General features: G+C 39.8%; 1 protein-coding gene across 3 annotated transcripts; it reads right to left on the bottom strand.

Moving 5' to 3' along the window:
• Positions 1-60: 60 nt before the first annotated feature.
• Positions 61-26,266, bottom strand: lrrc17 (leucine rich repeat containing 17). 3 transcript variants are annotated; one of them, XM_085252754.1, is made up of 5 exons: positions 25,878-26,266; positions 16,650-17,002; positions 15,247-15,733; positions 6,968-7,123; positions 61-2,231 (listed from the first exon to the last, which is right to left on the bottom strand). In XM_085252754.1, exons 2-5 carry the CDS (start codon positions 16,920-16,922, stop codon positions 1,789-1,791), a joined length of 1,359 nt encoding a protein of 452 aa, XP_085108880.1. In that variant the 5' UTR covers positions 16,923-17,002; positions 25,878-26,266; the 3' UTR covers positions 61-1,788. The 3 variants fall into 3 exon arrangements, with proteins under 3 accessions (XP_085108880.1, XP_085108879.1, XP_085108881.1); XM_085252753.1 differs by having other exon boundaries at positions 16,650-16,999; XM_085252755.1 differs by lacking the exon at positions 25,878-26,266 and adding an exon at positions 24,997-25,859.

Genomic DNA, 26,266 nt, shown 5'->3' with positions numbered 1-26,266 from the left:
AGGTTTAAGGGCAAACCAGTGTTGTGTCTATGTGCAACAGACAACTTAGCAAAGAACAACTTTTTAAATTATATATCTTTACTTCATTTTGTTACTAGCTGGCTTTATCACAAACACATTTGTTCCCATTTCTTTGGGTGAATCCAGGAAAAAAAAATCCAACAATAACACAGATCAACAGTCATAAAATTGTAATTTTGCAATAATAAGGTGATTCCCAAAGCCAAAAACCATGAAATTAGACAACTGGAGGAGAAAAGAAGTGGTAGGTGTATAAAACTATCCACAACAGATGAACAGTATCTGACAGCCATGCCTTTAAGAAATAAAGTCCAGTCCAGTAAAGACCTAACAAGGGACCTGAGAGATGGATCTGGACCTTCAGTTGATCCATCTGCTTTTCACTGAAGCCTCAGTTCACATAGTCTAGGTGGAAGGATGACTGTCAAGAATCCTTTCTTAGGAAAGGGAAACGGGAAGAAAAAGCTGAGGTATGCCAAATTACACAAGCACTGAACTGAAGTTCACTGGAAACAGATCTTATGGAGGGATAAATCCAAATTTGTAATTTCTGCCTGAAATAATCACTATACACAGAGAAATTAAGGAAAGGGGTGTCTACAGCCATCTATAAAACACTCTGGAGGCTCTGTGATGGTTTGGGGCTGCATTTCAGTGGTATAGGAGATCTTGCCTAAATTGATGGAATTATGAATTCAAGAATTTTTCCTATAAGAGTTCAGGGTGTGTTGAAGAATAACAGTGGTCACACCAAATACTGACTTTAAAGCTTGCTAGACTTCAGCAAACACACATTTCCCATTTTCCTAGACTATTGCACAGCATTGTTTCCATGCTACCTGCTCCATTCTCTCAAGTTTTGACCCTGTTTTATTTTTTCCTTCCTCTATTTTCTAATGGCCTTTAATTGTGTTCTTTTATGTTTTACAGCCCTTTAATGGATAATTTAACATCTGGCCCAGGAACAGCAACTCAAAATGAGCCATTTGGCAAAAAATAGCACATTTATACTAATGGTGATTAATGTGCCTTGTCCTTGAAAAAAAAAAAACGAACATTAAATTGTATTAGGTTTGTCTTGGGACTCATTATGTTATGTATTTAAGAAAAAAAAACATTATAAATTTAAGCTTCTTGGGTACCTTTTAAATTGATCAGTATTACATTGTATGGATAATTTTTCATTGCTTGGGAGTCTCCGGTGGCGATCAGTAAACAGCAAGAACCTTCTTATCGTGTTGGGAGTTTCTATGTGGTGTTTAGATACCCTTCTCTGTGCCTGTGCCTGAAATGGGCTCCAGCACCCCCCCCCACCATAAGCAGCTAATGATATGGAATATGGAACACTTTAGCAATAATCATTTGTGATCCTTGACACATTACCTGCAATGTATCTGGAAATTTTCGATCACATAGTAAAACACATTTTCAGAAAAAAACAATACAAAAAACAACAAATTTTATTTCCTGAAAACAAGTAGACAAAAGCATACGTTAATACCAAAAGACCAAAAACTACTTTTTAGAAGAAAAAAAAAGTATATCCTGAAGTCAAAATTAAAATTACTGTAAGAGAGAAAAGTGATAGAGTTAGGTATTTCTGCAACCCATACAGAACAGGGAAGCTTTATCCCTAATAGCCTACGTAATGGATTTTACCACAAAACAGAGTTCCTCCTTTTATTAAGCCATCGTTCAGCTTGTTCTCAGACATCCATTTCAATCTTATTGTATACGTTTCTACCAGTCCTCTGAGCCGTCTGCATTTTAGCTCAGCCTGATGATTTTAAATTTGTTTGGTGCCGCCTTTTTCAGGTGTTGTGGAAGATTTGCACCCTGTCCATCACTATTGTCCATCCCTGGCTTCTGTGCGTCATTTTCTGACTGTTCTTGTGCCCCCTGTCCTGTATCTGTCCCTTCTGTTTGTTTATCTACAGGACATTCCCCGTTGTAGGTCTTGACGTAATCCGCGACACGCCAGCCCTTGAACTCAGGCGGCCCTGAGCAGATCAAGCCAGTGTGATGGACGCCAGGATGGTGCTTGAGCCAGTAATTTAGGTAGTGGATGTTGTAGTCGCAGAACCACGGGTTGTTGTCCAGTGAGAGCTTCCGTAGGAAGTAGAGGTCCTCTAGTACACTGTACTGGAAGTATTGGAGACTGTTGTTGGAGAGGTCAAGCTCACGGAGGTACAGCAGGCCTGCAAATGCAGCTGGGAGCAGGGAAAAGTGCAAACTAAATTAGTTAGCATTCTGTTGGCATTCATGAGGTTTAAAGAGCAATTTAAGACTCAACAGAGAATAAAATGACTAAAAAGGAAGAAAAATACACACAAAGAAATTGCCACAGTTTAAACTCTACCATAGTTTCTCACAGTCTTTGACATATTTTTTGGCTTTTGGACCGTTTTAGTTCATTGTTGACTGATTGATTATCTTTAAGAATAATCAAGTAATCAAGTCTTTTTATAACCCAGTTCCATAAAAGTTGCAAAACAACGCAAACTTTTTTTTCTAGCTTTTTTTCTAGCTTATCAACATACCTGGGTCTTCTAGGTCACATTTTTGGTTTCATGCTGTGCCAAATTTTTTCAATTGGTGAAAGGCTGATTCCATTCATGACGTATGAAGTTTAGCCTTGTCTTACTTAAAATATGCAAGACCTGAAAAAGATGCCATCTGAATAGGAGCATACGTTGCTCTAAAACCTTTCAGTATTGACGGTGCTTTTCCAGATGTGCAAGCTGCCGAGGCCAGTTTCCCTGTATAGACACTGGGTTTCAGCTGGGCTTCATGACACGCAAAATCAAACATTTTGATTTAAAAGGTGACTGCTGATATTCTCAAATGTTTCCAGTCACTGTTAGCTGTCTGATTTTCTAATGTGTGCACGTGCATGCCCATGGATGCATTCTCAGTGGGAGTAATGGGACAGCAAAGACCATTTCACGCTCCCCAGCCTTTGGCCAGGCTTTGATCTTTACAGAGCGGAAAGGGGGGGAGGAACGTATGGAGGTAGAGAACTAAGAAGGAGGGAATTCATGACATTGGGAACTTGAAAAGGAAGACTGAAAAAGTTTTTTTTTGGTTTGGTTGGGTGTTGAGGTTCTTTCAGTGTCTACATTAGCTTTATGAACATTCATCTCCAAGAACAACACAGACAGAGGAAACTATAGCAGAGGAAGGAAGTGTAATAAAGGGGGCAGGGATGCTCGTTTCACCTCCTCCTCCCATGTCTTATCTCTGGACTCATGAGGCTTGAGGCTCTCCCAAATTGGATACTATTCATGTGCTTGTTGGAGCCACAATGACCACATTCATGCTACTTTCCCAGGAACTGAAATACATGAATCCTTTCATCCAACTTTGCCAGAAAGTCTGAAGCACATTTCCTAAAGGCTAAACTGTTTATTAGGGACACTTACCTTTTCTTCCATGCTCTTCAAGAGATCCTAATCTAAGCATCTAAACTTAGAGTCGCGATCCGGTCACTGAAACTTCACTTGCAATAACACAGAAATAATGCCAGCTGGATAAACTGACTTAGTTAAAGACTATTATGAACTTTTATTTATTTATTTATTTAACCTTGGGTGGGACCCTTTCCTTTTACATTTTCTAAGATATAAAGTTATTAGTCTGAGGAAAATTAGGAAAATTAGGCTTTAAGTGCACTGCATTATCCTGTGACCATCAAATTACTGCTTTGTCTATTCTGGGGTTTTGCCTGGCCTAGAAAACCAAAACAATCTGCCAAAGACTTCCATGAAAAAAGTAACACAAATAAGAGAACACTGATACAATGTGCCAGATTTTTTTATGTTGCATTTTCATTCATGTTTCTTTTCTCTCTGGCCACCTTTCCCATGAAAAGCATAAATAAACAACTTTTTCTTTTGAATATACTCTGAATGTGGACATGATTAAAAAGAGGGTTTGGGGATTTAAACCACATGCCACTGGCAATCACAAGCTCTCACAATTATACTGACTTTCTGTTTGAGTTTCCAGAGAATGTTAGACACAGTGGGGTGAGCTACAGTAGATTGTTTGCATGTGCTGTTGCAGGATAATGAAGCTTTTTGAATTTCCCTCTTTGCCAGAAAAGGGATGGACTCGCACATAATTAGCTCGGTGAGATTAATGAATTCTCACTTTTTAATGGTACTCCTCTATTTCTGAGGTCGAATTTGTATTCCGAATACTTTCTCATCTAGTCCATGTCAATGTCCAATGTTACATATTTCCATAAAAATTGGTTTTTTTTCTCATGAACTATAGGGTAATTTTACATTATTTTGGGAACTGCTGAAATAAACAAGGAAAGAAGCATTTATGTGCCTCTGAAGGAAGGAAAGGATTTGGGAACTCTCTAATAAATCAGTCACAATGCAGTTAAGTAAACTACCTTGCAATTTTTTGCCTCTTGAGGCCAGTTGCGAGTAGTTGTAGTGGTTGGTTGCCCAGTGGTTGAGCGTGCAACAACCATCAATGTATTGATAGCCATTATAGGTCAAGGTTGACAAGCAGCTATGTCATTTTGCAGTTAAATTGCTGTCCTGCAGCAACTATTATATGTAAATGGCAACTTGATTAAATTTAATCAGAAACTGGCAGCAGACTTTTTCCGTCTTATTGCCATTTTATTGCTGCCTTGACTTGCTTGACTTGCTTTGAAGATAACAGCTAACTGCGAGTGGTCACAGACCTGGTCCCTGTCTTCAAAACAGCCATTTCAAAGGTAATGAGATTGCAAGTTCATTGCATATTCAATCATTTTGCTTGCACTGCAATTTCTAGCCACATTTTCCCCAGTGTGTACCATGAACCTGTTCACAATTTTAAATATGTCACATTTTGATTGACTTGGATGTCCTCAAAATGAACCCTGAGCACAAGCCAGTGAGGCTTAGAGATGAGGTGATAAACAACATCTTTCTAATAAATCACAGATATCTGTTTTCCCTGTGAGTGGAACATGTGCTTCTTTCTCAGGTTCATCTCAATAAATTTTAAATAAAAATAATAATAATTGCGCAGTATTTCTTGAGGGAAAAAAGTGAAATATCGCAATGTGTTCAAGGAGTTTAATCCTCTAGTGGGACATTATAAGACATTCCTGAATAGAGAACTGTGGGAGATTCTGTAGGCAAAGAGGATGGTTGTCCTGCCCCTGCCCTCAAGGAGTAGCCAGAATTTCTGCTTGTTATCATTACAAAAATGTAGTCAAGTATAATTATTGTTTTTCTTGGCTTATTGTAACTAAAATATGAAATTGCATGGTCTTAGTCATTAATGATGCATAGTAAATGCAAGTTAGAGGGAAAAGCTTTTTGAATCTTATTTTAGGAAAAGCCTACAAATATTGTTTGAGTTATTTAAAAAAATCTTTTGATGCAGAACTCAAAATATTGCTAAGAATGCTATCAAGTTATCGATAGTGAATGCAGCCTATCACAAGTACGTCTGCCTGGCAAATAGCAGAAGTAAAAGTTCAAACCTTTGATTTATATTGTTGATTAAAAAACACTTTCTCAAGAGCTAGAAGCATCTATATGATATCATAGGTATGGTAAAATCATTGGACCGCCTTTAGCTTTGATTACGGCACACATTCGCTGTGGCATTGTTTCGGTAAGCTTCTGCAATGACACAAGATTTATTTCAATCCAGTGCATTAATTTTTCACCTAGAACTTGCACTGATGGTAGAGACTGACCGCTGCGCAAAGCCTTCTCCAGCACATCCCAAAGACTCTCAATGGGGTTAAGGTCTGGACTCTGTGGTGGCTAATCCATGTGTGAAAATGATGTTTCCTGGCATTGTCATCTTGGAACATGTCCATGCCATCAGGGAAGAAAAAACCTATTGATGGAATAACCTTGTCATTCACTATAGTCAGACCTCCTTCTTGGAGCACATACTGTTGCTGAACCTAGACCTGACCAACCCCAGATCATAGCACGTTCCCCACAGGCTTGTACAGTAGGCACTAGGCACGATGGGTATATCACTTCATCTGCCTCGCTTCGAATCCTGATGCGCCCATCACTCTGAAACAAGGTAAATCTAGACTCATCAGACCACATGACCTTCTTCCATTGCTCCAGAGTCCAATCGTTATGCTCCCTAGTAAATTGAAGCCTTTTTTCCTGGTTTGCCAAACTGATTAGTGGTTTTCCCTTGAGTTCCCTTCGCTTTGTGCATGTTTACTATTAAACCTAGCTCTGAGTTCTACTTTTTTTTTTCTGATGATGGGTATCCTTCCACTTTTTAATAATGCACTAGACAGTTCTTAACCCAGTTTTAGTAGTTTCTGCAATCTCCTTAGATGTTTTCTCAGCTTGATTGGTGCCAATGATTTAACCCTTCTCAAACACACTAACATCTTTTTCACGATCATGAGATGTGTCTTTCGACGCGGTTGTTTATGAAATGAGAAAGAACTCATTGCACCAGTTGGGGTTAAATAAGTTGTTGCCAGCTGAAAGATAATCCCCCATGCAGTAATTGTCCAATATGAGGCTTGTACCTATTTGCTTAGTTAAATCCAAGCCAGGTAGTGTAGTTAGGTGACCCCGAATCCTGCAAAAGCTCCTGTGAAAAGCTGCAATAGGCCTAAACGGCTGAGGCTTCCCATGATGTACTGAGCATTTCTTCTTCACTCACCACTTTTAAATCTCTTTGTTTATACACCACTCTGTATTTAATTATTTTTTATTATTAATCCCTGGCAGAAAACACCTTAAAGAGATTGTTGTGATTGGCTGCTATATAGATACAATTGAATTGAACCACCCTTAAAAATGTAATTTATCTATCTGAGTTGTGCAGTTGGGTCTGTTTTCTGTGCTGTGACAACACAAAATACTTGGATATCCAGATACGAGTGCTCAGATTCACATGTGTGTGTGGGAGAGAGAGAATATGTGAGCGGTGCTTCTGTTACCTGTGTCTATATGGTGCAGGTTGTTACTGCTGAGGTTGAGAAGTTTGAGGTCTTTGGACAGCACAAAATGTTTTGGCTTGAGATGTTTTATTTTATTGTTGGACAGATCCATCCTCACTATGTCAGATGGCAGGTCAGGTGGGATGCTAATCAAATCTGCAGACAGAAAAAGTTCAGAAACATTAGGCCTTCAACTTTCATGATACCTGAAAGACAAAAGTTTTTACTATCATCAGTGCACACAAAAAAAAGATATGTGAACAGAGGGTGTGAACATTTCCGGCTCTTCAACTCAGACAGAAATGTGTCTGCATCTTTATGGCTTCAAGATGGTTTGCAGGTTGTGTGCAACTTTTTACATTTTCAAGATGTAGTCAAAGGGGACATCATGTATGACAACATTTCACTTATTTGCCAGAGGGATCTCTTTTCTGCTTACACTGGAAGCATCACTCACACACACTCATACTTGTCTTTGAAGTCAGTAATGCACTAAACAGTCAAAGCGTCCTACGTATCGCAATCTCTATAACAGAGCCTCTCTGGAGTTTTGAATTAAAGTCCCACACCGGAGGTAGATTTTATAAATGTTCCTCCTGCCGTGATGGGGGAGGTGAAATAAAGATTTGACGCTGTCACTACAAAACCACTGAAAATAAAAGGCTGAAACCTGTATGTTCGGCACTAACAATGAATAGATTCAGGTTTCTCTGATCACAGTTTACCTTTTGGAGGTTTTGGATCAAAGCCTTCACAGATTAGACTTTGTGGCTTTGTGGTTTTTTGAGTCATTAGATTTGTTGAACCTGTCATGGTGGGCAACATCATGAATATCTTTTAAATTGGAAGTCCCATCTGCCGTGCCAATCACATTGTAGCGCTGTTTAAAACAGACTAGGTGGTCCATGCAACCTGTATCATCAAAAGGATCATAGCTGATTGTTTGTGAAGCAAAATAGACTGGAGGAAACATAAGTGTGCATAGGCAGCAAGCGCGGCCTAAGACATAATTAAACAATGCTTTGCTTTGGTATTGAATGCCAACTTTTTGTAGATTTGTAAGTAAAATCATGAATGAAATGTGTGTGGCAAAGCATACAAAGATGTTTCCTGAATGTATTTATTTACACAGGCTGCATCAGAAGTATGCTTATGGACACATTTATAGCGCAGATGTTGTACTCTTTACTGCCACAGATGTTATAGCTGGTTTTATTATGCAGGCATGGTGCCATTAATCATCACAGACTCCAAGAAAACACACACACATGCAGCACACACACAGATGTAGCCAACAGACTCAGGAAGTGTAATGATTATTGTTTTGTGATGTGATGCAGGGAAGCAAAAATTGTCTTCAGAGAGCATTCCAGCACGTTATCAGTCCAATGTGGCGAGAAATTTTCTTCTGGAAAACCTAAAGGGAATCCCAGCCTGCCAATAGGTGTAAATGTGTCTGAAATGTTGTCAAAGCAGCTTTTTAGGAAAGGGAAATGCGGTCATTCCAACATTAGACTTAAACTTCCTGATTCCCTTGTGAGAAATCGGACTTCAGTTTTCCGAGCCAAACGCAAATCCTCCATTGCAAAGACAGATACATCTGTGGTCTTCGGTGTTTTACCATAAATAAAGACCTACGCCTACACTGTGTATTCAGCTGTGACAGTAGTGTCTGTGACCAGAAGTCCATGTTTCCCTCTGGGTAGTAAAAGTTCAACAAAAAGCTGAGCTACGGTGTTTTATCAGGAAGCTTTTATCAGGAGTCACTTTTTTCATGGCACAGATATGGCAGATAAAGTGTTAAGCACTTTCCTGCTTTAACATCTGTTAACATGTATCTACTGATGAGACAGATGAATGAAGGAAGATACGGACGAAGGACCTGGGTCAGGAAGTGTGAAAGTCATTTATCACTGCACTGGGCTCTCGCTGAATCTGCTGAAGTCATTAGTTCGGTGAACAGCTGTACCTCTTGGACTTTTCTTTTTGGAAACCCAATCTATTTAAAAAATCCATTATAAATATATATATATTTTTTAAATTCTCACAGATGTCATAATCTATTATTTGTAGTCTAAGTTGAATCACCTGGTTCACTTCAACAGGCCAACTTTAAATAACTTTTTAGCACTAATATACGTGGCCACTCACCAATGCAGTGCATAGAGGTTCCTGTATTAGTACAACTAATACTAGTTAAACACAGGAACACAGGGAGTAAATGCAGTATTTACACAGTCTCAATACAAAGAACGAAGCTATTTACATTATTTAGTAGGAGTGCAGAGCATCAATCTGGAAATTTATCTGTGTAACCCACTCTACTATTTATGTGCTAGCACTAAGGATGATTTAAATAGATATGTGGAGTGAAGTACCGGACTGTAGACAGAGTCTTTTCTTTCTTGGCTTCAGATTCCATAAAATATCATGAAGCGCTTCAGTCATTCCTGCAAAGCAAATATTCAATTTGTGCAAAAACACTGAACTCACTCAGAGCACGTGTTGCAAAACCTTTTTATACTGTTTAGACAGCAGAAAGTGAAGCCATTAATTTTTTACAGTGCTGATGTGATTACAGGGGGTCCACTGTGCATAGTGAATAGTAAGCAGCCATTTATGGCTTTTTTGGAAGCACACCCCACTTTTGACGGGGGAAAAGGTTACTTCACATGTTTATGTTAGGCAGTATTATGTGTTGCATAGTAGCACTAGGATGCAATAAAGTAGTTTATATATTAGGATGGGCCTTTCTCGGTTCCACATGTCATGTGAGGTCAAATGCACCTTACTTGTTAAATTGTAAATGTAAATGCTTTCATGGCAGAGAAAGAAACACAGATATGCAGTGCAATGAATCTTAGTCTATTCAGAACCCTTAGCAACAGAGTTGAGATTATTATTAAGTGGAAAACCTATTAGTAACTCTGTTTACTTTATATTTATGACGGTGACCAACTCAGTGCTCCTCCCATGCTACATTGATTGCTTCTGTGACCGTTTCACCCCAGTGTGAAAAAGTAAAAAAGTTTCCCAAAAGGTAAACAGTTAACATTGCAGTCAGGACCCTTGAAACCACAGCAACTTCTCCTCAACCTAAAATATGGTCTTTTTTTTTTCTGCTAACGATCTGCCCGCTGTCTGTGATCCACGAGATCCATAGAGAGCTATAACAGTGCTATGAGTGTGGGTGTATGTGCAGCCAAGTCACCATATACAAATGACTCATTTTTGTGCTGCCTACTCAGATGTCAAATGTCCCAAGTTTTTACACAGCACTTGTTACCACTGAAATCTATGATTTACCGGCTGTAACAGCAGCTTTGAAAACAATGTCTAGGAACATAAAACTGGGTTTATGAGCATCATCATGAGATTTATAATGTTGGGCGGGGGGACTGTTAAAAGATGGAAGATTTTTGCTCTCATTTAACACGTCTGGCTTATGTATAACATCTTACAATATCAGAAGTGATGGGGCTTCCTAGAATATTTTATATACTCTAGTGTAGTTAAGGTTTCTGTTATGCGTAGACACAACACTGGTTCATCCATCAAGTTGGGTGCTTTTTTTATGAGTTTTCAGAATGTCTGTCAGGCTACTCAGCCTGACAGACATTCTGAAAATGGTCATGTACCAAGACTGGACTAAAAATGAGCGAAAAAGCAGCCAATGTCCAAAGGAAAACCTTAAAAGCCTGTGAAAAACACAGAAGAGCTATTGCTCAAGAGTACTTTAACAACTAAAAGATAGTGTGGGTCCTTGGAAGCAAACTATAAAGAACTCAAACTGTTCTTATAACAGTGGCCAAGGACTTTACTAAGACACTGTAGATAAATGGGCATTAACATCACATCATGGCCCTAAAACCAATATAATCACAGTGCTCTGTATAACCTGAGGGGGGTGTCTACTTATCCCTCCTTCTCCTGCTGGGTGAAGATGTTTGGCCTTAGGTCTTCAGTACTCTTGGGGGCTGCGGGTGGCCCGGTTTTCCCCGATCCATCTCTGTCTGCTTCTGGCTCCCGGGCTTCGTTTTTGTGGCTTCTAACCATCATTTTCAAGTACATTCGTGACAAAGACCCATACACATACACACACACTCACACTCGACACTCTCTTTCTCTTTCTCTCTCACACTCACACTCACACACACACACACACACACCTACACACATACACACTCACACTCTCTCTCTCTTTCTCTCTCTCACACTCACTCACACACACTCACACACACACAGGTATATTGTTGATTTATGCACCTGTGCATTTTCAAAAGTTTGTGTTCCAGGTGTTGTATGTTTATTTTTCTTACAGATGTGGCAGTTGGAGATACATTGTGCTATTTGTACTCTATCCTTTTATTACAGTATGCCTTCCCCATCATCTTCACCTATAACATCTCAAAGTTTCTGGCTTAAATTCTCAACACGTTGGTAGGCAGCTCTAAACACCACATCCAAAAGACATTAGATTTTGTTGACAAAGGGATGTTATTACATCTTTCATTACTGAAGCAGTGGACGCAGCTCGTAAGAAATTACAGAATGACCTCAACTTCAACAACAGGAGCACTCTCAGCACTGACCAAGTGTGTTTGCTTTTGGAACTGTCTTCTTTCCACATTTTTTACAAAAACTGGTCAGCCCAAAACATGGGCAAACAACAGTTTCCCAGTTTCACCCACTGTGGCCAACTTGTTCATGGAAGAAGTGGAAAAGAGGGCTCTGCTGTCCTACCCTGGAACACCACCAAATCATTGGTTCAGGTATGTGGATGACACCTGGGTGAAAATCAAATCTGACGATATACCACGGTTCACTGGTCACATTAACTCAGTGGACCAACACATCAAGTTAACCAAAATATCAAGTTAGCCTTCTTAGACTGTGAGATTCAAAAGTTGATGTGTAACATAAACCAATGCATACAGATCAGTATTTAAGATTTGTTAGTATTTAAGCCACAGAGACACTGTGTCCCTGTGGCTTTCAAACACCAAAATACTCTGTGCCAAAAATTGGTCCACCCCAAGGATCTGGTCCCCCACAGAGTAACGGGGAAAACCCCACAACCTCTGGTGAAGTGCATGGCAAAACACAAAAGAGCTAACTCATCAGACCAAGACTCCGCACTCTATTCACACCTACAGGTTAGTTGAAGAAATCAAGGAGGCCGTTTACTGAAAAAGGGAAAGACCATCTCTGAATTGAAGGAATCACAGCATCTTACAATGTTATGATTGCAGCAATTCCACAACCCTGTGTGAATGGCCATTGATCAGTGGTCTCTGATCAGTGGTTGTTGTTGGTCATGACAATTTCCATATTAATAGTCAAGAAACTGACCTCAGTAGTGCTAGTTTCATGCATCAAGACACTACAACAGTAGTTCATTTGGGCTGAATTACAGCAAAGAAAACTCTAAGCACTTAGATTGTCAAATAGACAAACGATTAGGGGGAAATCATGTAAGTGTAATGCTTAGATTAGATTTCACACGGCTAATACAACTATTAAATGAAAACACAAGTGCTGGAAAAGAACAAAATGAGAAGTAAATATGCAGCGTGGGCATCCTTTCAAATCAAAAGCACAAAACCAGGAATTAACTGTCATGCACAACAGCTGCACCATATTAAGGAATATTCACACAACACATACAGCTTTTATGGTGCGGTGTGGTTTAGAAAGAGGCAGGATGGGGAGAACCATTACTGGGCATAAAAAAGGAAAGTTGTGGAGAGATGGATGGGATGTTCACCCTGTGAGCAAAACAGAGAAACCTTATGATGCTTCAGATAAAGAACATATTCAAATGTCTTACTGTAGAAAAAAATAATTAGGAAAATATGCAAAAGCTTCTTCAAGTCCTTACAACACAGAAGCTGCATTGTGTGGTTTTGGCTTGTCGATTCTCTATGAAAGACTGCTTTCTCAGGAGGATACAAGCTCGCCATTGATAGATGTATTCAAATCCTCATGTGGGACTTGGTCAGAATAATGGACGCAGAAAGTGTCAGAGTTTCAGTGTGTGTTAAACAGTGTGTTAAATTAAATGGATGGTGAGAGGACAACAAAAAGAAGATAGAAGAGGAACTGGAGAGGCCACATGAAAGTAACCACAAGGGATCTGCACAAATTCAGAAATTGCCATCTGTCTTTTTGAAGGCAACACTGGGGTCACTATGACAACAGTCTCATAGTGACAGCTTAATGCAAAGATAGAACCAGATGTGAAAACCTGGGTGAGAACTTGGACTATATTTGCAAAGTTTAGAGCGCACGTGTAGTGCTGTGATAAAGTAATTGCCCCTAAACCTAAAAACTGGTAAGCACAAGTCCTTGTCAATCAAGTGTTTGCAATGACTGGCAGTGAGTCTTTCACATCGCTGTGGAGGAATTCTGTTGAAGGTCATGCAACAGCATCTCAAATGCCTTTAAGTTTGCACTTTGACTCGGCCAATCCAAAATGTTCATTTTGTTTTGGGGTCAGAAAAGGTGGCTCAGAAAAACAAAGAAACCTTTAGCATGACCCACATGTTAAACGCTGCAAAGCCTCAAAAACCCTCCAATGTGGCTGAATTAAAACAATTCTGCAAAAACGAGTGGGCCAAAATTCCTCTACAGCGATGTCAAAGACTCATTGGCTTCATTGCAATTTTTTTTTCTTTTATTCAGGTGGTCTGTCTAATATTAATATTTATTTGATGATGTGAAAAATCCTATAAAATTCACACAAAAAGAAAAAAGAAAAGAAACGAAGAAGAAGTCAGGAAGGGGCAAATACTTTTTCATAGTACTGCAAAAGTTTAACTCATCAAATGTCACATTACATGATGGGTAATAACAAGAACAAGCCTAAAATACTGGCTGATCAGATAAAGACATCTGCCTTCACACAAAAACCTGTACATGTATGATATATATGAAACCTTACTTTTTAATCCTAACTTTTCCACTACTGAGCAAGAGTTTGAAAAAGGAGAAGAGAGCGCCCAGCCAGGCTCAGACAGCCAGTGTAGAAATTGCTAATAAAACAAACACGTCTCTGCTTGCCGCCTGATTATAATCCAAACATAATTCAACAAAAAAAACTCTTGCGCCTAATTTCAATGAACAAATAAGCAGGACTGTGTCCCGAAGAGCGCTGAGCAAAGCTAATAAATGTGCCTTTTCATATGAAGTACTCCTCTCACAGCAGTTTATCTGTTTGCAACAAAGAAGCGGCCAAGTTTAGCAAAGCACCTGAAATTGGACAAATACTGTCTGATTCAGAAACAATGAAATTGTTCTTTGTCAGAGTTTATTTCATTCCTACATTTAGTTTAATTAAAGCTGATCATTTTTCTGTTATTGCACTAATAATAAACATCTGTGTTTTTCTATAATGTCTTTTTAACTTTGACTAAAAGTTATATCAATATACTAAAGCTAGGATGATACACGAGGTCAAAGTCACATTCCAGAACAACATTCCTTCAATTAGAGAAAATTAATTAAATCGGATTGACAGGTTAGTGAAAACAACTGTTAAATGCCATAATTTTCTATGTACTGCACCCTGGCTTTTCTTTCAGTGAAGTCCTCGAGATACTTTGTCAGTGATAAGAAAATAATCACATCCTACTCCCCACATGGCTTCTTCTTTGTGTTGCGTTTATGGCGTAAATGTAAAGTTGGGCTACTCAGCATCTAATTAGTCTTATAAAGTACTTTGTAGTTAATTTGAAATGCAACTTTTCTAACAGGCAAACAAACATGTAGTATAAAGATTACTATGTTTCACCAGCTCAGTTTAGTACATGGTAATATTTTCTTATTTTCACCACATTTCCAAGAATAAAGCTTGGATGTAAGATGATTTTTGTGTGGTCTTACTAACCACAACTTCCCCATCCAGTACATAATGCTCACCGTCCAAAAAAAATATCCCCCCCCCCCTCCCCCATTTCACAGTTAATAAAAAAACATTTGAACATAACAAACTCTGTAAATGAGTTTTTTAATAAGGTGCTTTTAGTCCAAGTTTTTCTGCACAAACCTTCACACCAGTCCTTCTAAAACATCTGGACAAACCAGCATCCTCATAGCAATGCTGCTAATAGGTAACCTCTGCTGCCCCAACCAAGACCTGCATACGTCAACTTATATTATAATGGCATCCAAGTTGTGTCTTCTTGCCTCAGATTTCAAGGCAAGAAGACACAGATTTAAAGAATAGGTCACAATGTATAGATAAAGATATAGAGAGACAGAACTTGACAATCTCTCACCTTTGTTGCTGCAGTCCAGCAGCGGTTTGGGAAACATGTACGTGAGGCACATGGAGGTGGCATCTGGCTTCCTTATTTTTGGCGGAGGCTTTGGCCGTTCTACAACTCCAGGTTCTGGCCCCTTGTCTTCCTCACACAGCAGGTCTACAGTCAACTTTTTTAGTTTCTGACCCTTCAGTGAAAGAGGCTCTGCACATATGGCGTAATTGCCCAAGTTGCGGTTGCCTGGCAGCTGCAGTTTTCTGATCAAGCTTTCCAAGGGACACAGGCAGCTCCACGGGTTGTCATAGAGACGGAGATAAGTAAGGCGGGGTAGGGGGAGCAGGACCTCCTCGGAGGCTGTTGTCATTTGGTTGTGCTGGAGGAGCAGGGTTTTGAGCTGGGAGAGGCCACTGAACGCATCATCCTCCACCCTGGAGATGCGGTTCTGCTGGAGATCCAAGCTCTTCAGCTGGGTGAACTGAGCAAACATGTTGTCCCTCAAAACCTGAAAGGAGAGATGTACTTGAGTTGTTTTATTTGCATTTCTGGACAATATGGTAGCATTTACCATCAGCTTACTTGTGCATTATTCTTATCTTTACTGTACTAAAAAACTTCAATCGTCTGCAGTTTGCAGCTTGTAGGAATTTAGCCTCCTACGGCCATTTGACCCCATGTTATACCACAGATTCTATATAAAAAATGGCCATAACTACTGTGGCATTACCCACTGATGTATAGGCAACTGTTTCAGAGCCTGAAGTTTAAAATTCCCATATTGCTGGAGCCAGATGTCAGACATTTGGAAAATACAGTGGTGCACTATGTTAAGATTACCATTTCTGAACAGCAACAGTAAACCCAAAGTGCTGCAAGTGGTGAAAGACACAGCATGGATCAGTTTTCTCTATCTGTAATTCCAAGTATCTAACTTTTCAAATTACATATTTTTAGTGTAAAAAATACATGTTAAAGATGTTTTAAATGATAAAATATATCCTATTTAAATCCAAAACAAAGTGCCGAAGACTTCCCGCATAAGTTATACCTGTTTTCATTGCTTTCATCAGTGTCTATTGCTCAGTCATTTCCACTTATTAACCTGCAGGCTAACATTTTGTTTCAGTTCTCTCAGCACCTGCGACATAAACATCCTGTACTTGCTCAGACATGCAAAAAGCTGCACACATAAGGAAGAAAAGTCTGTCTTTGATCTTGCTCCCAAATAACTGGTGCACAGATGCTCATGGCATCAACAAGCCATCTGAAGCATAGAGAGTAATAGATTATGGATACTTAACTCAGGCTTAATTGCTGCAAAGAACCCAATTTCTTGCAAAAAAAAAAAGATCTCCAGTCCGCTGTAATTAACATCAGTTGTTATTTTTGCACCAGGTGAACAGAAATCTGCCTGTAAATACCTGAATCCTATTTCTCGCCAGCAGTAGGTGGTGGATATCTTTGGGCCAGTCCTGCATCACAGTGGTCAGCTGCCTATCCTGGCAGTCAAGGTATTTTTCTCCTGACTCCATGTATTCCAAGCACACCTCAGTTTGACGCCTCATGACGCCGGGCCTGCCTCTACCCCGTACATGGCCCCGTGCGCCCCTCTCCACAGCCTTTGACCGAGGGCCTCTCCGGGGTTCCGCTGATCCAAGGAGTAGCAAGAGCAGGAGGGAAACAAGGAGATGCATGACAGGAGAGGAGAGGATGGAGCCTGGCAATCAGGTCAATTTCGGAAGTTGGATGAGGAAGGGATACAGGTCAGTCACTGCTGGTGGCACAAACAGAGGAAGAGAGGGAGAGAAGAAAATGAATTTTCAAAGGTCTTCAGTGGAAACTTCTCACAAAATCCTAAAAGATTTGCAAGAGAGTCCTTAATAAGAACCTGCATCTTGGGCCTTACTGAGTGGAGTTTGGATGTTCTCCTGGTCCATATGCAGGTTTTCCTCAGTACTCTTTATACCAGGAATTTGAGGATTACCTGAACCCATTTGCTGAGTATCACACTTTTTTTTTTAATCTTCATGAGCACTTTGCATTGAATGCTTTTATAGAATAGAAAACATGAAAATGTCAGTGTTTGACATCACATTATTGTGTGCATTTATGTGCAACATAAAGGAGAAGTTGACACAGATAAAGAGTATCTGCTTTATTACAGCATATCTGTCAACATCTGGCAATCTGTCAATATCTGGCAACAACTAAAGCAGTAATGCTGAACATGTTGAAAGAATTAGTGGGAAAGCTGAGTGATTGTGGAGTGGGCAGAAATGGGGTGTGGGGGTGGAAAAGGGGTTTTTGAGAAAAAACGAAAAGACATTTCTCGAGGTTGATGTGTGTTCATAACAGTTTTCTTTTATTTTTTCTTTCAGTTTTCTTTGTTTTCTGCCTCCAGCCAAACAAAGCTGAATGTTCAAGATCTTCTAAACACAGTTTTTCTCCTTATAATATAGGAATTGTTTGTGTTATAAAGTAGAGGGTCGGGGTGTGTGTGTATTGCATTTGAAATCATGTAGTTTCATGTGTTTAGAGCTATTTTCCTTTATCTAAAAACACCAAGAGTGCTCGATACAGTAACAAGTGTGTTATGTGTATAAATATCTGCCACATGTACGTGTTAGTTGGACAGTTTGACAATACAATATATGTTTCATTATCTGTCAGGTTCCCAGACAACTAGTGAAGATCATCCAGAACCACAGAAACCTGGCCTGGATGTAGTACTGCACATAAAAAGCCATGTAAAGCCACAAGTTTGCGGTTTGTTCACACACCATTTACTATATAGGTCAAACCACCAAAATGTGGCGTGTTAATTAGTGAACTTAAAAGGTAATGTAAGCAGTTTTGTTTTTTTAAATATCAGGGCACATGCAGGCAAGCTGTTTCTACTGGTTTCCAGTCATTTTGCTAAGCAAACAAGGCTGATTGTAGTTTCATATTTACAGCAGCCTACCAAATTTCCCAAATAAACCATTTCTTTTAAAACCACATAGAGCCTGTATGTCTGTTTCTTGGTCTGCTGTTCTTGCCATTTGCACTGTCAAACTCCAACATTGTCATCAGGTGCAAATATGAATATGTCAAGACTGTAAATATTATTATTTATTGCCTAATAATGATGGTAATTGTCTTTTTTTTACTCTACAGTTGGTTGTTCTCACAGCCTGCTGGCTATGTTAATATGCGCATGTGTATGGGTGTGCACATTTCATGCCAAAATATATGAGTCATGAATCCCTTGTGTTATCAGAGCCAAAAAGAAAAAAAGAGGGGGAGGCCGACAGGTCTGCCAACGTGCACCCCGCGCACACATACAGACACACATGTGTGCTGACTAAGGCCAACTGTACCAAACCGCAGCTCTCTTACCGTCTTTCAGACTCATACAGTGGAACAAGCCTGTCAATGCAGATGGTGTCGTTCCATTGTGAAGAACAGACAGGGCATGTAGCTAGCTACAAGCAAAAACAGCTGAGAATGTATCTGGGGAAATACTTTGCACTTCACTGAGAAATCTTCTGTCCATCTACAAATGATCTCTAATCAAATGAAGCAAACATAAACCTTCAGTTTCTTTCACTGAAGCCATTATATGGAGCAATTCCCTTCCAGCGAGCTGTCTCTCCAAACCCAAGAAGAACTTAATGAATTGGTCTTCTAAGTCACTACCTAACATTATCTGCCTAACTGTGCCTGTCTTTCTTCTTTCTATGTATTTATGTGCCAGTGTGCAAGCAAGAGAACATGTTATAGATCCTGTGGTAAATGTTTATGAAGCTGATGAGTGGCATGTTTTAACACAATGAGAGACTTGTGCCACGTATAAAGTCCAGACTAGATTAGACTCAGGTTGAAAGCACAGAGAGACTTGTTGAGGAGATCCAGACACATCCCCTGTGTATCACTATTTAAGTATTTGCCAACGTAAGTGCTTTCAGTTTAAGCCATTTAAACTGGCATAATAATAATAATAATTGTATTATATTATATAAATGACCTCTGCTTACAATCAAGCTATGCAGAAGGGCATCACTGAACCCAGAAGCAAACATCCTACAGCAGCAGAAGATCACACTGGGTGCCGTTCATGTCCACTAAGAACAGAAAACTGAGGCTACAGTTCACACTCACTCGCTCAAAATTAGACAACAAATGATTGGAAAAATGTTGGCTTGTCTCATGAGTATCAATTTCTGCTGTGACATTGTTGGCTGAGTTAAAATTTGGCATAAAAAACATGAAAGCATGGATCCACCTTGCCGTGAATCAATAGTTCAGGCTGCTGGTGGGGTAATGGTGTGGAAGATATTTTCTTGGTGAAAATATTTGAGCCCCATAAAATACTGAGAATGATTCAAACACCACAGCCTAAGTATTGTTGCTGAACATGTCTAGCCCTTTATGTCCACAGTGTACTGATCTTGTGATGGATACTTTGACCAGGATAACAAGCCATGTCACAATAGAGCACCTTTGGGCTGTGGTGGAATGGAAGATTTGCATAACAGATGTGAAGTTGACAAATCTGCAGGAATTGCAGATGCTATCATGTCAATATGGACCAAAATCTATAAAGAATATTTCCAGAAGCTTTTGAATCTATGCCATGAAGAAAAGGGGGTCAAACCCACTTGTGATGTATACCTACCCATTTATATATGTAACTGTGGTGCTGGTCTATCTCTCTTTTTATCTAGTTTATCTGGTTATCAAGCTTCTAGACAACTATTGGCATAGTCACTCTACATTATCCAGCACACATTCCAGCTGTGACCATAATAAACCCACTCAGGCTAAACCCGTCCCTTTGGTTAGCCCCATGGCCACAGCAGACTAGTTTAGTCCTTCCACTCTGGTATTATTTCCCACTCCAGCTACCACTGGTCAGTGTATGCCAACCCAAAGTGGTCAAAGAAAAAGAAAAAAAAAACTATCTCCCTCCATCTTAGAACATCTACAGAAGGCCCATTTATCCTCAGGGGCGTCTCTAAATATCACACAGACTGTTTTCCTGCCACTATAACATCTGTCCTGAACAAGAATAGAGTTTGGTCTAGACGTAAAATGTGGTAGCAACGTGTCCCTGCGTTTTGACTACGTGAAAATAAACCTCTGCAAAGAATTCGAGTCCTCTCTTTTGCCTCAGAGACCTTAATCATAGTTCATTTTTTTGTTCATAATTTTTGTGTGGATAGTGTCATGTCTGTGCCCAGTCTGGAACACAGTTGTATCCACAAGTTCAGCAAAAGTCCTGCCTGCTAGCAAGAGTGACATTTAATTGTCTCCGGGTTACTTTACAACGATAAAGATACAGCATGTTCTTTGAGGTTTTTTTTTTTCTTTTTTCTTGTTGCTAATTACTTTTTTGCATTTCTGGCTCAGTTGTGAGGAATTTATTTTTCAAAGAAACCAATAACTTTTTAATAAGACAATTGATGCATGCAGTCTTTAGATGAGCAAAAGAGCTTTAAGTTGTCGACACAAATGAAAACAAACCGCTGAATAAATACCCAAGTCTGAGGAATATGTTTTGGGGACAGTTTGCAGGGAGTGTTGATCTAACTGAATATATTGTCTCCCTGCTGAACCAGCTTTAATGTGCCTTATCCAAAGTCCTATTATTTTTTACCTTATGTCATTTTATGAGCAGCGCTCGGTGTAACACATAAAAAATTAACAGATTATAACATTCATATTACATTCATACATCTGTAATGCCGTGAACGCACAACCATTCCTACCTTCAGTATTGGAATTAGAGTTACTAATCAAACAGTGAGATTACTTTTGTTGTAGTCTCAGTTTTTAAGCATTCTCTGATTATATACAAAAAGCATATGATCAAAATCAAATTGGATTTTAATTTGCATTGCAACAATTGCCCAATTTTAGTTCACGCATGAGATGTTGTCAGAGGGTGTGGACATTTGCACATATGAATCATAAAATATTTCACATAACAACAACAAGTGACAGTGAAGTGCAAACTGGACCCTGCCCAGAGACAGCTCTGGTCTGTTGAGAACACAGCATCAAATGCCTTCAAGCACCTACCAAAGTAACGTGTTATAATAAAGCAATAAGTGAAAGATCTCCAGACCCAAGCTGAGTGTATACTGACCCCAACTAAGCACCAATTAAAAGTAGCTTGATTTTTTGGACAGGGATTAAGGCCGAAAATGTCATCCATTTCTACAGTAATCTCTCTTACATTTTTCTGTGAAGTGCTCTCCAGGATGGTTTTTACCAATTATGCTACACTGACCAATCACTTTGTCAGGTACACATGTTGTGTGGCTTTTTAACACAAATTACTAACCAGCCAATCACACAGGAGGAATTGAATGCATTTAGGCATTTAGACATGGTCTAGCTGGCCTGCCGACATTCAAACCATGGATGAGAATGGGGAAAAAAGGAGATTTAAGTGGCTTTGAACGTGGCATGCTTGTTAGCGCCAGACAGGCTGGTCTGAGCATGTCAGAAAGTGCTGATTTATGAATATTCCCACACAATCTTCTCTAGAGTTTACAGAAAATGGCCCGAAAAACAGGGAAAATATGCAATAAGTGGCAGAAAAAGTGCCTTGTTGATTTCAGAGGAGAACTATCACTCTTATAGGAAGTTAACAGTAACTCAAAAAATGTACTATGTGTTCATTTAATCTCGAACTGGTTTGTTGACCATGACATTGGGTTCACTGTACTCAGATGGTCTGATACAGTTATCAGGTCTCAATCCAATAGAGTACCATTGGGATGCGGTGGAAGATTTGAATAACAGGTATTCAGCTGACAAATCTGCAAAAACTGTGTGTTACTAACATGTCAACATGGAGCAAAATCTCTGCAGAATGTTTTCAGCACCTTGTTGAATTAATGCCATGAAGAGTTGAAGTGCGTCCAACGACTAAAGGATACTAGCAAATTGAGTGTCTTGTGAGTTTATCTTTAAATGCAACATCTTCTGTATCCAGACAAAATAAGGTATTAGGGATTTGTGTTCATATGCGAATATTTGTATGATTACTCTCAAGGAATCTCTAGTAGTGTAATAGTAACGTAATAAAAGTTTACAGCATTGCAATAAAAATGGATATTGTGCAAAAAACGAAAAGATACAAGTGATTCATTGACTATATGTACAGTAGTACCCACACTGCACAAAATATACACATAATTTAGGGCTGTCAGTACTGGATAATAAAGCAGATAGCAAAGTATGCATACAACAGACACCCGCAGACATATGCCTGAGCATGCTCTGTCTTTGAGTGTCTGTGTATGTTTCTTGAATTGTCTGTGTGGGCTCAAATGGGCCATTTGGGCTCAGTAGACCAGAGCAGACAGGTTGGCCTCTAAAACCATCGCATACCACCTACATCAGGAAGAGGCACTGACTGCAGTTTGGACAAATACAGATGGTGGCTGCTCGTTTATTCGAAAACCAGATGCAAAAGATGTTTCAGACTAAATAGAAACCGCAGGAAGAAAGTGCAAGTCCCAAAGGCAAAATTTAAGTTACCAAAAAAAGTGACATCAGCAAAAGGGAAATTCCTGCTGGCAAAGAGGAGATATTTTTTGTTTGGTTTTAAGTGTCACTGTTTTTGTTAAGCCAAGAACAAAGAAGAAAGCCTTTTGGTTAAAACCCTGGCTAGCTGGGGGAAAACTGCAACAGCAAAGGGTGCCCGTGTAATAGATCTAGTCAGATTATATCTGTGGGTCAAAGCACAGACCACCGGTGACCTCTCGATGACTGCAGGGATATTACATAATCAGGATAGAGCGCTGTTGCTGGTTTACAAATGATGAAAAGACAAGTCAAAACCACGGCAATGACTTCCAGACTGATGATGAAGCAGGGCGTACCTAAAAAGCAAAAAAATAAAATAAAAAACAAACCCTGAAAATTGTAGTGATTAGTGTAACAGTATATCGCCAGCAAAGCCTTGAGACTGCACAGTGGCTACCTGCACTGGTCGACCACAGAGGATCTTGGTGGTAACAGTGGACAGGCCACTTGGTATGGAAAGAGTTCAGACCGCCAGGGGAAACAGTTCAGAAACACAAGGGCCACTGTGTTAGAGAGAGAAGTGAGAACAAGAAGGGGAGGCTGTAAAAACAAGAATGAGGTTTTCCTGCTTAGCTACTAATACAAAATGTAAAAATTCCATCCAAGTCGCATGCACACGGAAGCCATCAATTGGTAAGTCAGGCAGTTAATAAGAGAAGAAAAAAAGACAGAAAATCGGAGAGCATAGACAAGGAGTGAGCTTATATGTGATAGGTGACTTTTCTTCTTTAATACACTGGAAAGCCTCCCTTGCTTTGACCTTGCTTTGTTTCCTTTGGGTTAACTCTCCTGCATGCCCAAGTGCAACTGTTTAACAGACCTACCGACAAGCTACTCCAAACAGAGAGAGATGAAGACAGGGAAAGAATAAAAGTGCAGACAGTGGGAATGTATAGAAAACAGAAGTGGGAGGGAAGTCTAATAATAATAATCCCTTAATGCTAAAGGAGAGGATGAGACAGTAACAGAGACAGACATGCTGCGCATGTAGAAAGCATTCAAGAGAGAACCCTCACACGTCCCTGAGAGCCTAATTGAAACCATACAAGTTCATTTCTGCAGTGGAGGAAAACTGAGAGTGCTGTGAAAGAAATGTTTGGAGACAGAAAGTGAACGCTTGAGTGTTTCGGAGAGGGTCAGAGGTGCCCCCGCTCACAAAAGCAAACAGCAGAAGGACTTTTCTGACAGAAACGAGCCATTTTGCCTGTCTTTGTGTCTTCCCCCTGCAAGACCCACGAGAAACAGCTTTCTAGAACACTTTGAAATCCAAACACGTGCAAAAGCATGTCCAAAATCAGCAGTTGGTCACCTTTGAGAGTGGCCAGAGTCCAGCTGCATCTGTGCAACTCCTGTACGGGAAAAATGGCCAGCTTTAAGTAAAGATTATGGAGTCATTACCCTACCACCACCACCCATCCTAAAAACAAAGAGCAGGGGAGGTGCTTTATCTTATTATTATACAATATTTTGCGGTGTTTGATAACATAGTATGTCCTCAACCTTCAGTGTCTACTTTTTTTTAAAAGGGAGTTCAAAAGCTGACACAAGATGTTTAACAGAGTTCAAACACATGCACAATGCCTTCCCCCACCACCCAGCTTTGGTTTGGTGCCAGACACATCTGAGCGGTAAAGACAAACAGAGTTCTCCCACTCGTGTTCTTACCCCAGCGTGCTCTATTTAAATGTAACTGCAACAAGACTGAGAAGAAGGAAGTTTTACTAAAAGGCACCAATGCACTTTGTAATCAGAGTAAACCTGCAACTTTACCAAGTTTCTCTTCTCTCCTTTTCTCCCTGAAGAATTTCAGGGTGAAACCACACACTGCTCCCACTTCCCAAGCATACGTTTGGAATTTCAGTTAAAAGAGGGCACGTAAATCTGTGTGTGCATATTGCTGCAAGGACATGCGCAAATATAATCAAATATAAGCAACCTGCGAGAAAACAGCACAATCTGTGCAGCAGTGTGTGGATCCTTTAGAATATTCTAACATCAAGCTTTTTGAAAATGTGAATGTTTTTTGCCATTTCCTTGAACTCTCTTGCAGTCCTTCTTCATTTTCAACGAGATAGAGAACCGGCTGCATTCAATGAACATGAAGTAGCACACAACAGGGTTCTAAGGGCGTGGCTATCTATAATTTCTTCCTTACAGTGCAAAGAGGGTCCAAGAAAAGAAATTCACCTCTCTCCCTGGCAGAAGTGGTGCTCGGCTCAATCTGTCGCAGCAGTGTGAGCGGGACCACCAGCCAGTTACATAACATAAGAAGGAAGCATCTGAAACAGGAACTTGGATGTTTCATTCCTGTTTTTTTTTTTTTTTTTTTCTCTTTTGCTGCTTTTGCAGAGATTTCAAAATTAATCTCTGGCGACAATGATCCCCATCCGCCCACACGCACATTTTAAAATAAACTTGGCACCTCTTCAGCACTTCCAGCTAAAAATTTCATAGTGGAAAGAATGCTTACTTCAGCAATTCAACAAATCAACAAATACAGAGCAAGAAACAAGAGAGAGCTTTGCTGAAATTATTTTTTAAAAGATTTTCTAATCTCCTCCCTGTTTATGAGTTTTAATTGCATTTTGCATGTTCTACACACTTGTGTGTTGCTCATTTCTGCCCTTTCAAAGCTTCACATTTGTGATGAGTTGTTATTGAGTTAGTGTCTGACACTCAATCCAGAATTTCAATTTTGCTTCTGCATTTGCCAAAACTTGTCTTTGACTCTCTTACTATCAATCCTTTAGTAAGTAATGAAAACTGACAGAGTTTTTTCATTCATTGTTAGTGCACGCCTTTAAACTCCCTGTAATTTCTAAAGAACAAAGGGGTTAAAACAAAGGGGAAGTAATATATGTCTGTTAAAATTAAAAGTCAACACTTTGGTACATTTTATTGCTACATACTCTGCAACTTTGCACCCTTTACTTTATGATTTAACTGGTTCACTGTGGCCTTTTGTTAACACTTGGAGAATCAGATTTTGTTAAAGAAATACACTTTGAACAATCCCAAGGTTGCAAACTTTTATATATAAAGGTCTGATGCACTATTTTTTTTCCTACCTGTGCAGGGTGAGAATCTGACCTGGGCTCATCCACTAGAACCTGCAGATCTCCGGTTGATCCTGTATCCCAGGCTCCTAATCCTGTCATGAGCGCTGCATCCAAGCCAAGAAAATCTGCCTGGCTGCCTGTAAACTTAGAGCCTGGAGTGAGGGACGAATGAGTGGCTGCGCTTGCTCTCTCTCTCTCTCTCTCTCTCCTTTTCTCTCTCATGAATTCCTTGCTTTTCACCCACTCAGCTAGACTGTACTGAAAGTGTGAAGAGAGAGACACAGAGAGAGAGACTGCAAGCAATGTAAAACTGATTCTCGAAGGAGCTACAAGGCTTTGTCTGGTTTAGCAGTATGCACACACACACACAGACATGTGTGGGAGGGCTCCAACCCTGC

Source organism: Mchenga conophoros, linkage group LG17 (assembly GCF_057382185.1).
Source record: "Mchenga conophoros isolate Kocher_MC1m ecotype Shallow Benthic linkage group LG17, M_conophoros_male_GT1.1, whole genome shotgun sequence".
NCBI classification, from domain to species: domain Eukaryota; kingdom Metazoa; phylum Chordata; class Actinopteri; order Cichliformes; family Cichlidae; genus Mchenga; species Mchenga conophoros.
The sequence above is the reverse complement of the archived record's forward strand: the minus strand, read 5'-3'. Positions and strand labels throughout refer to the sequence as shown.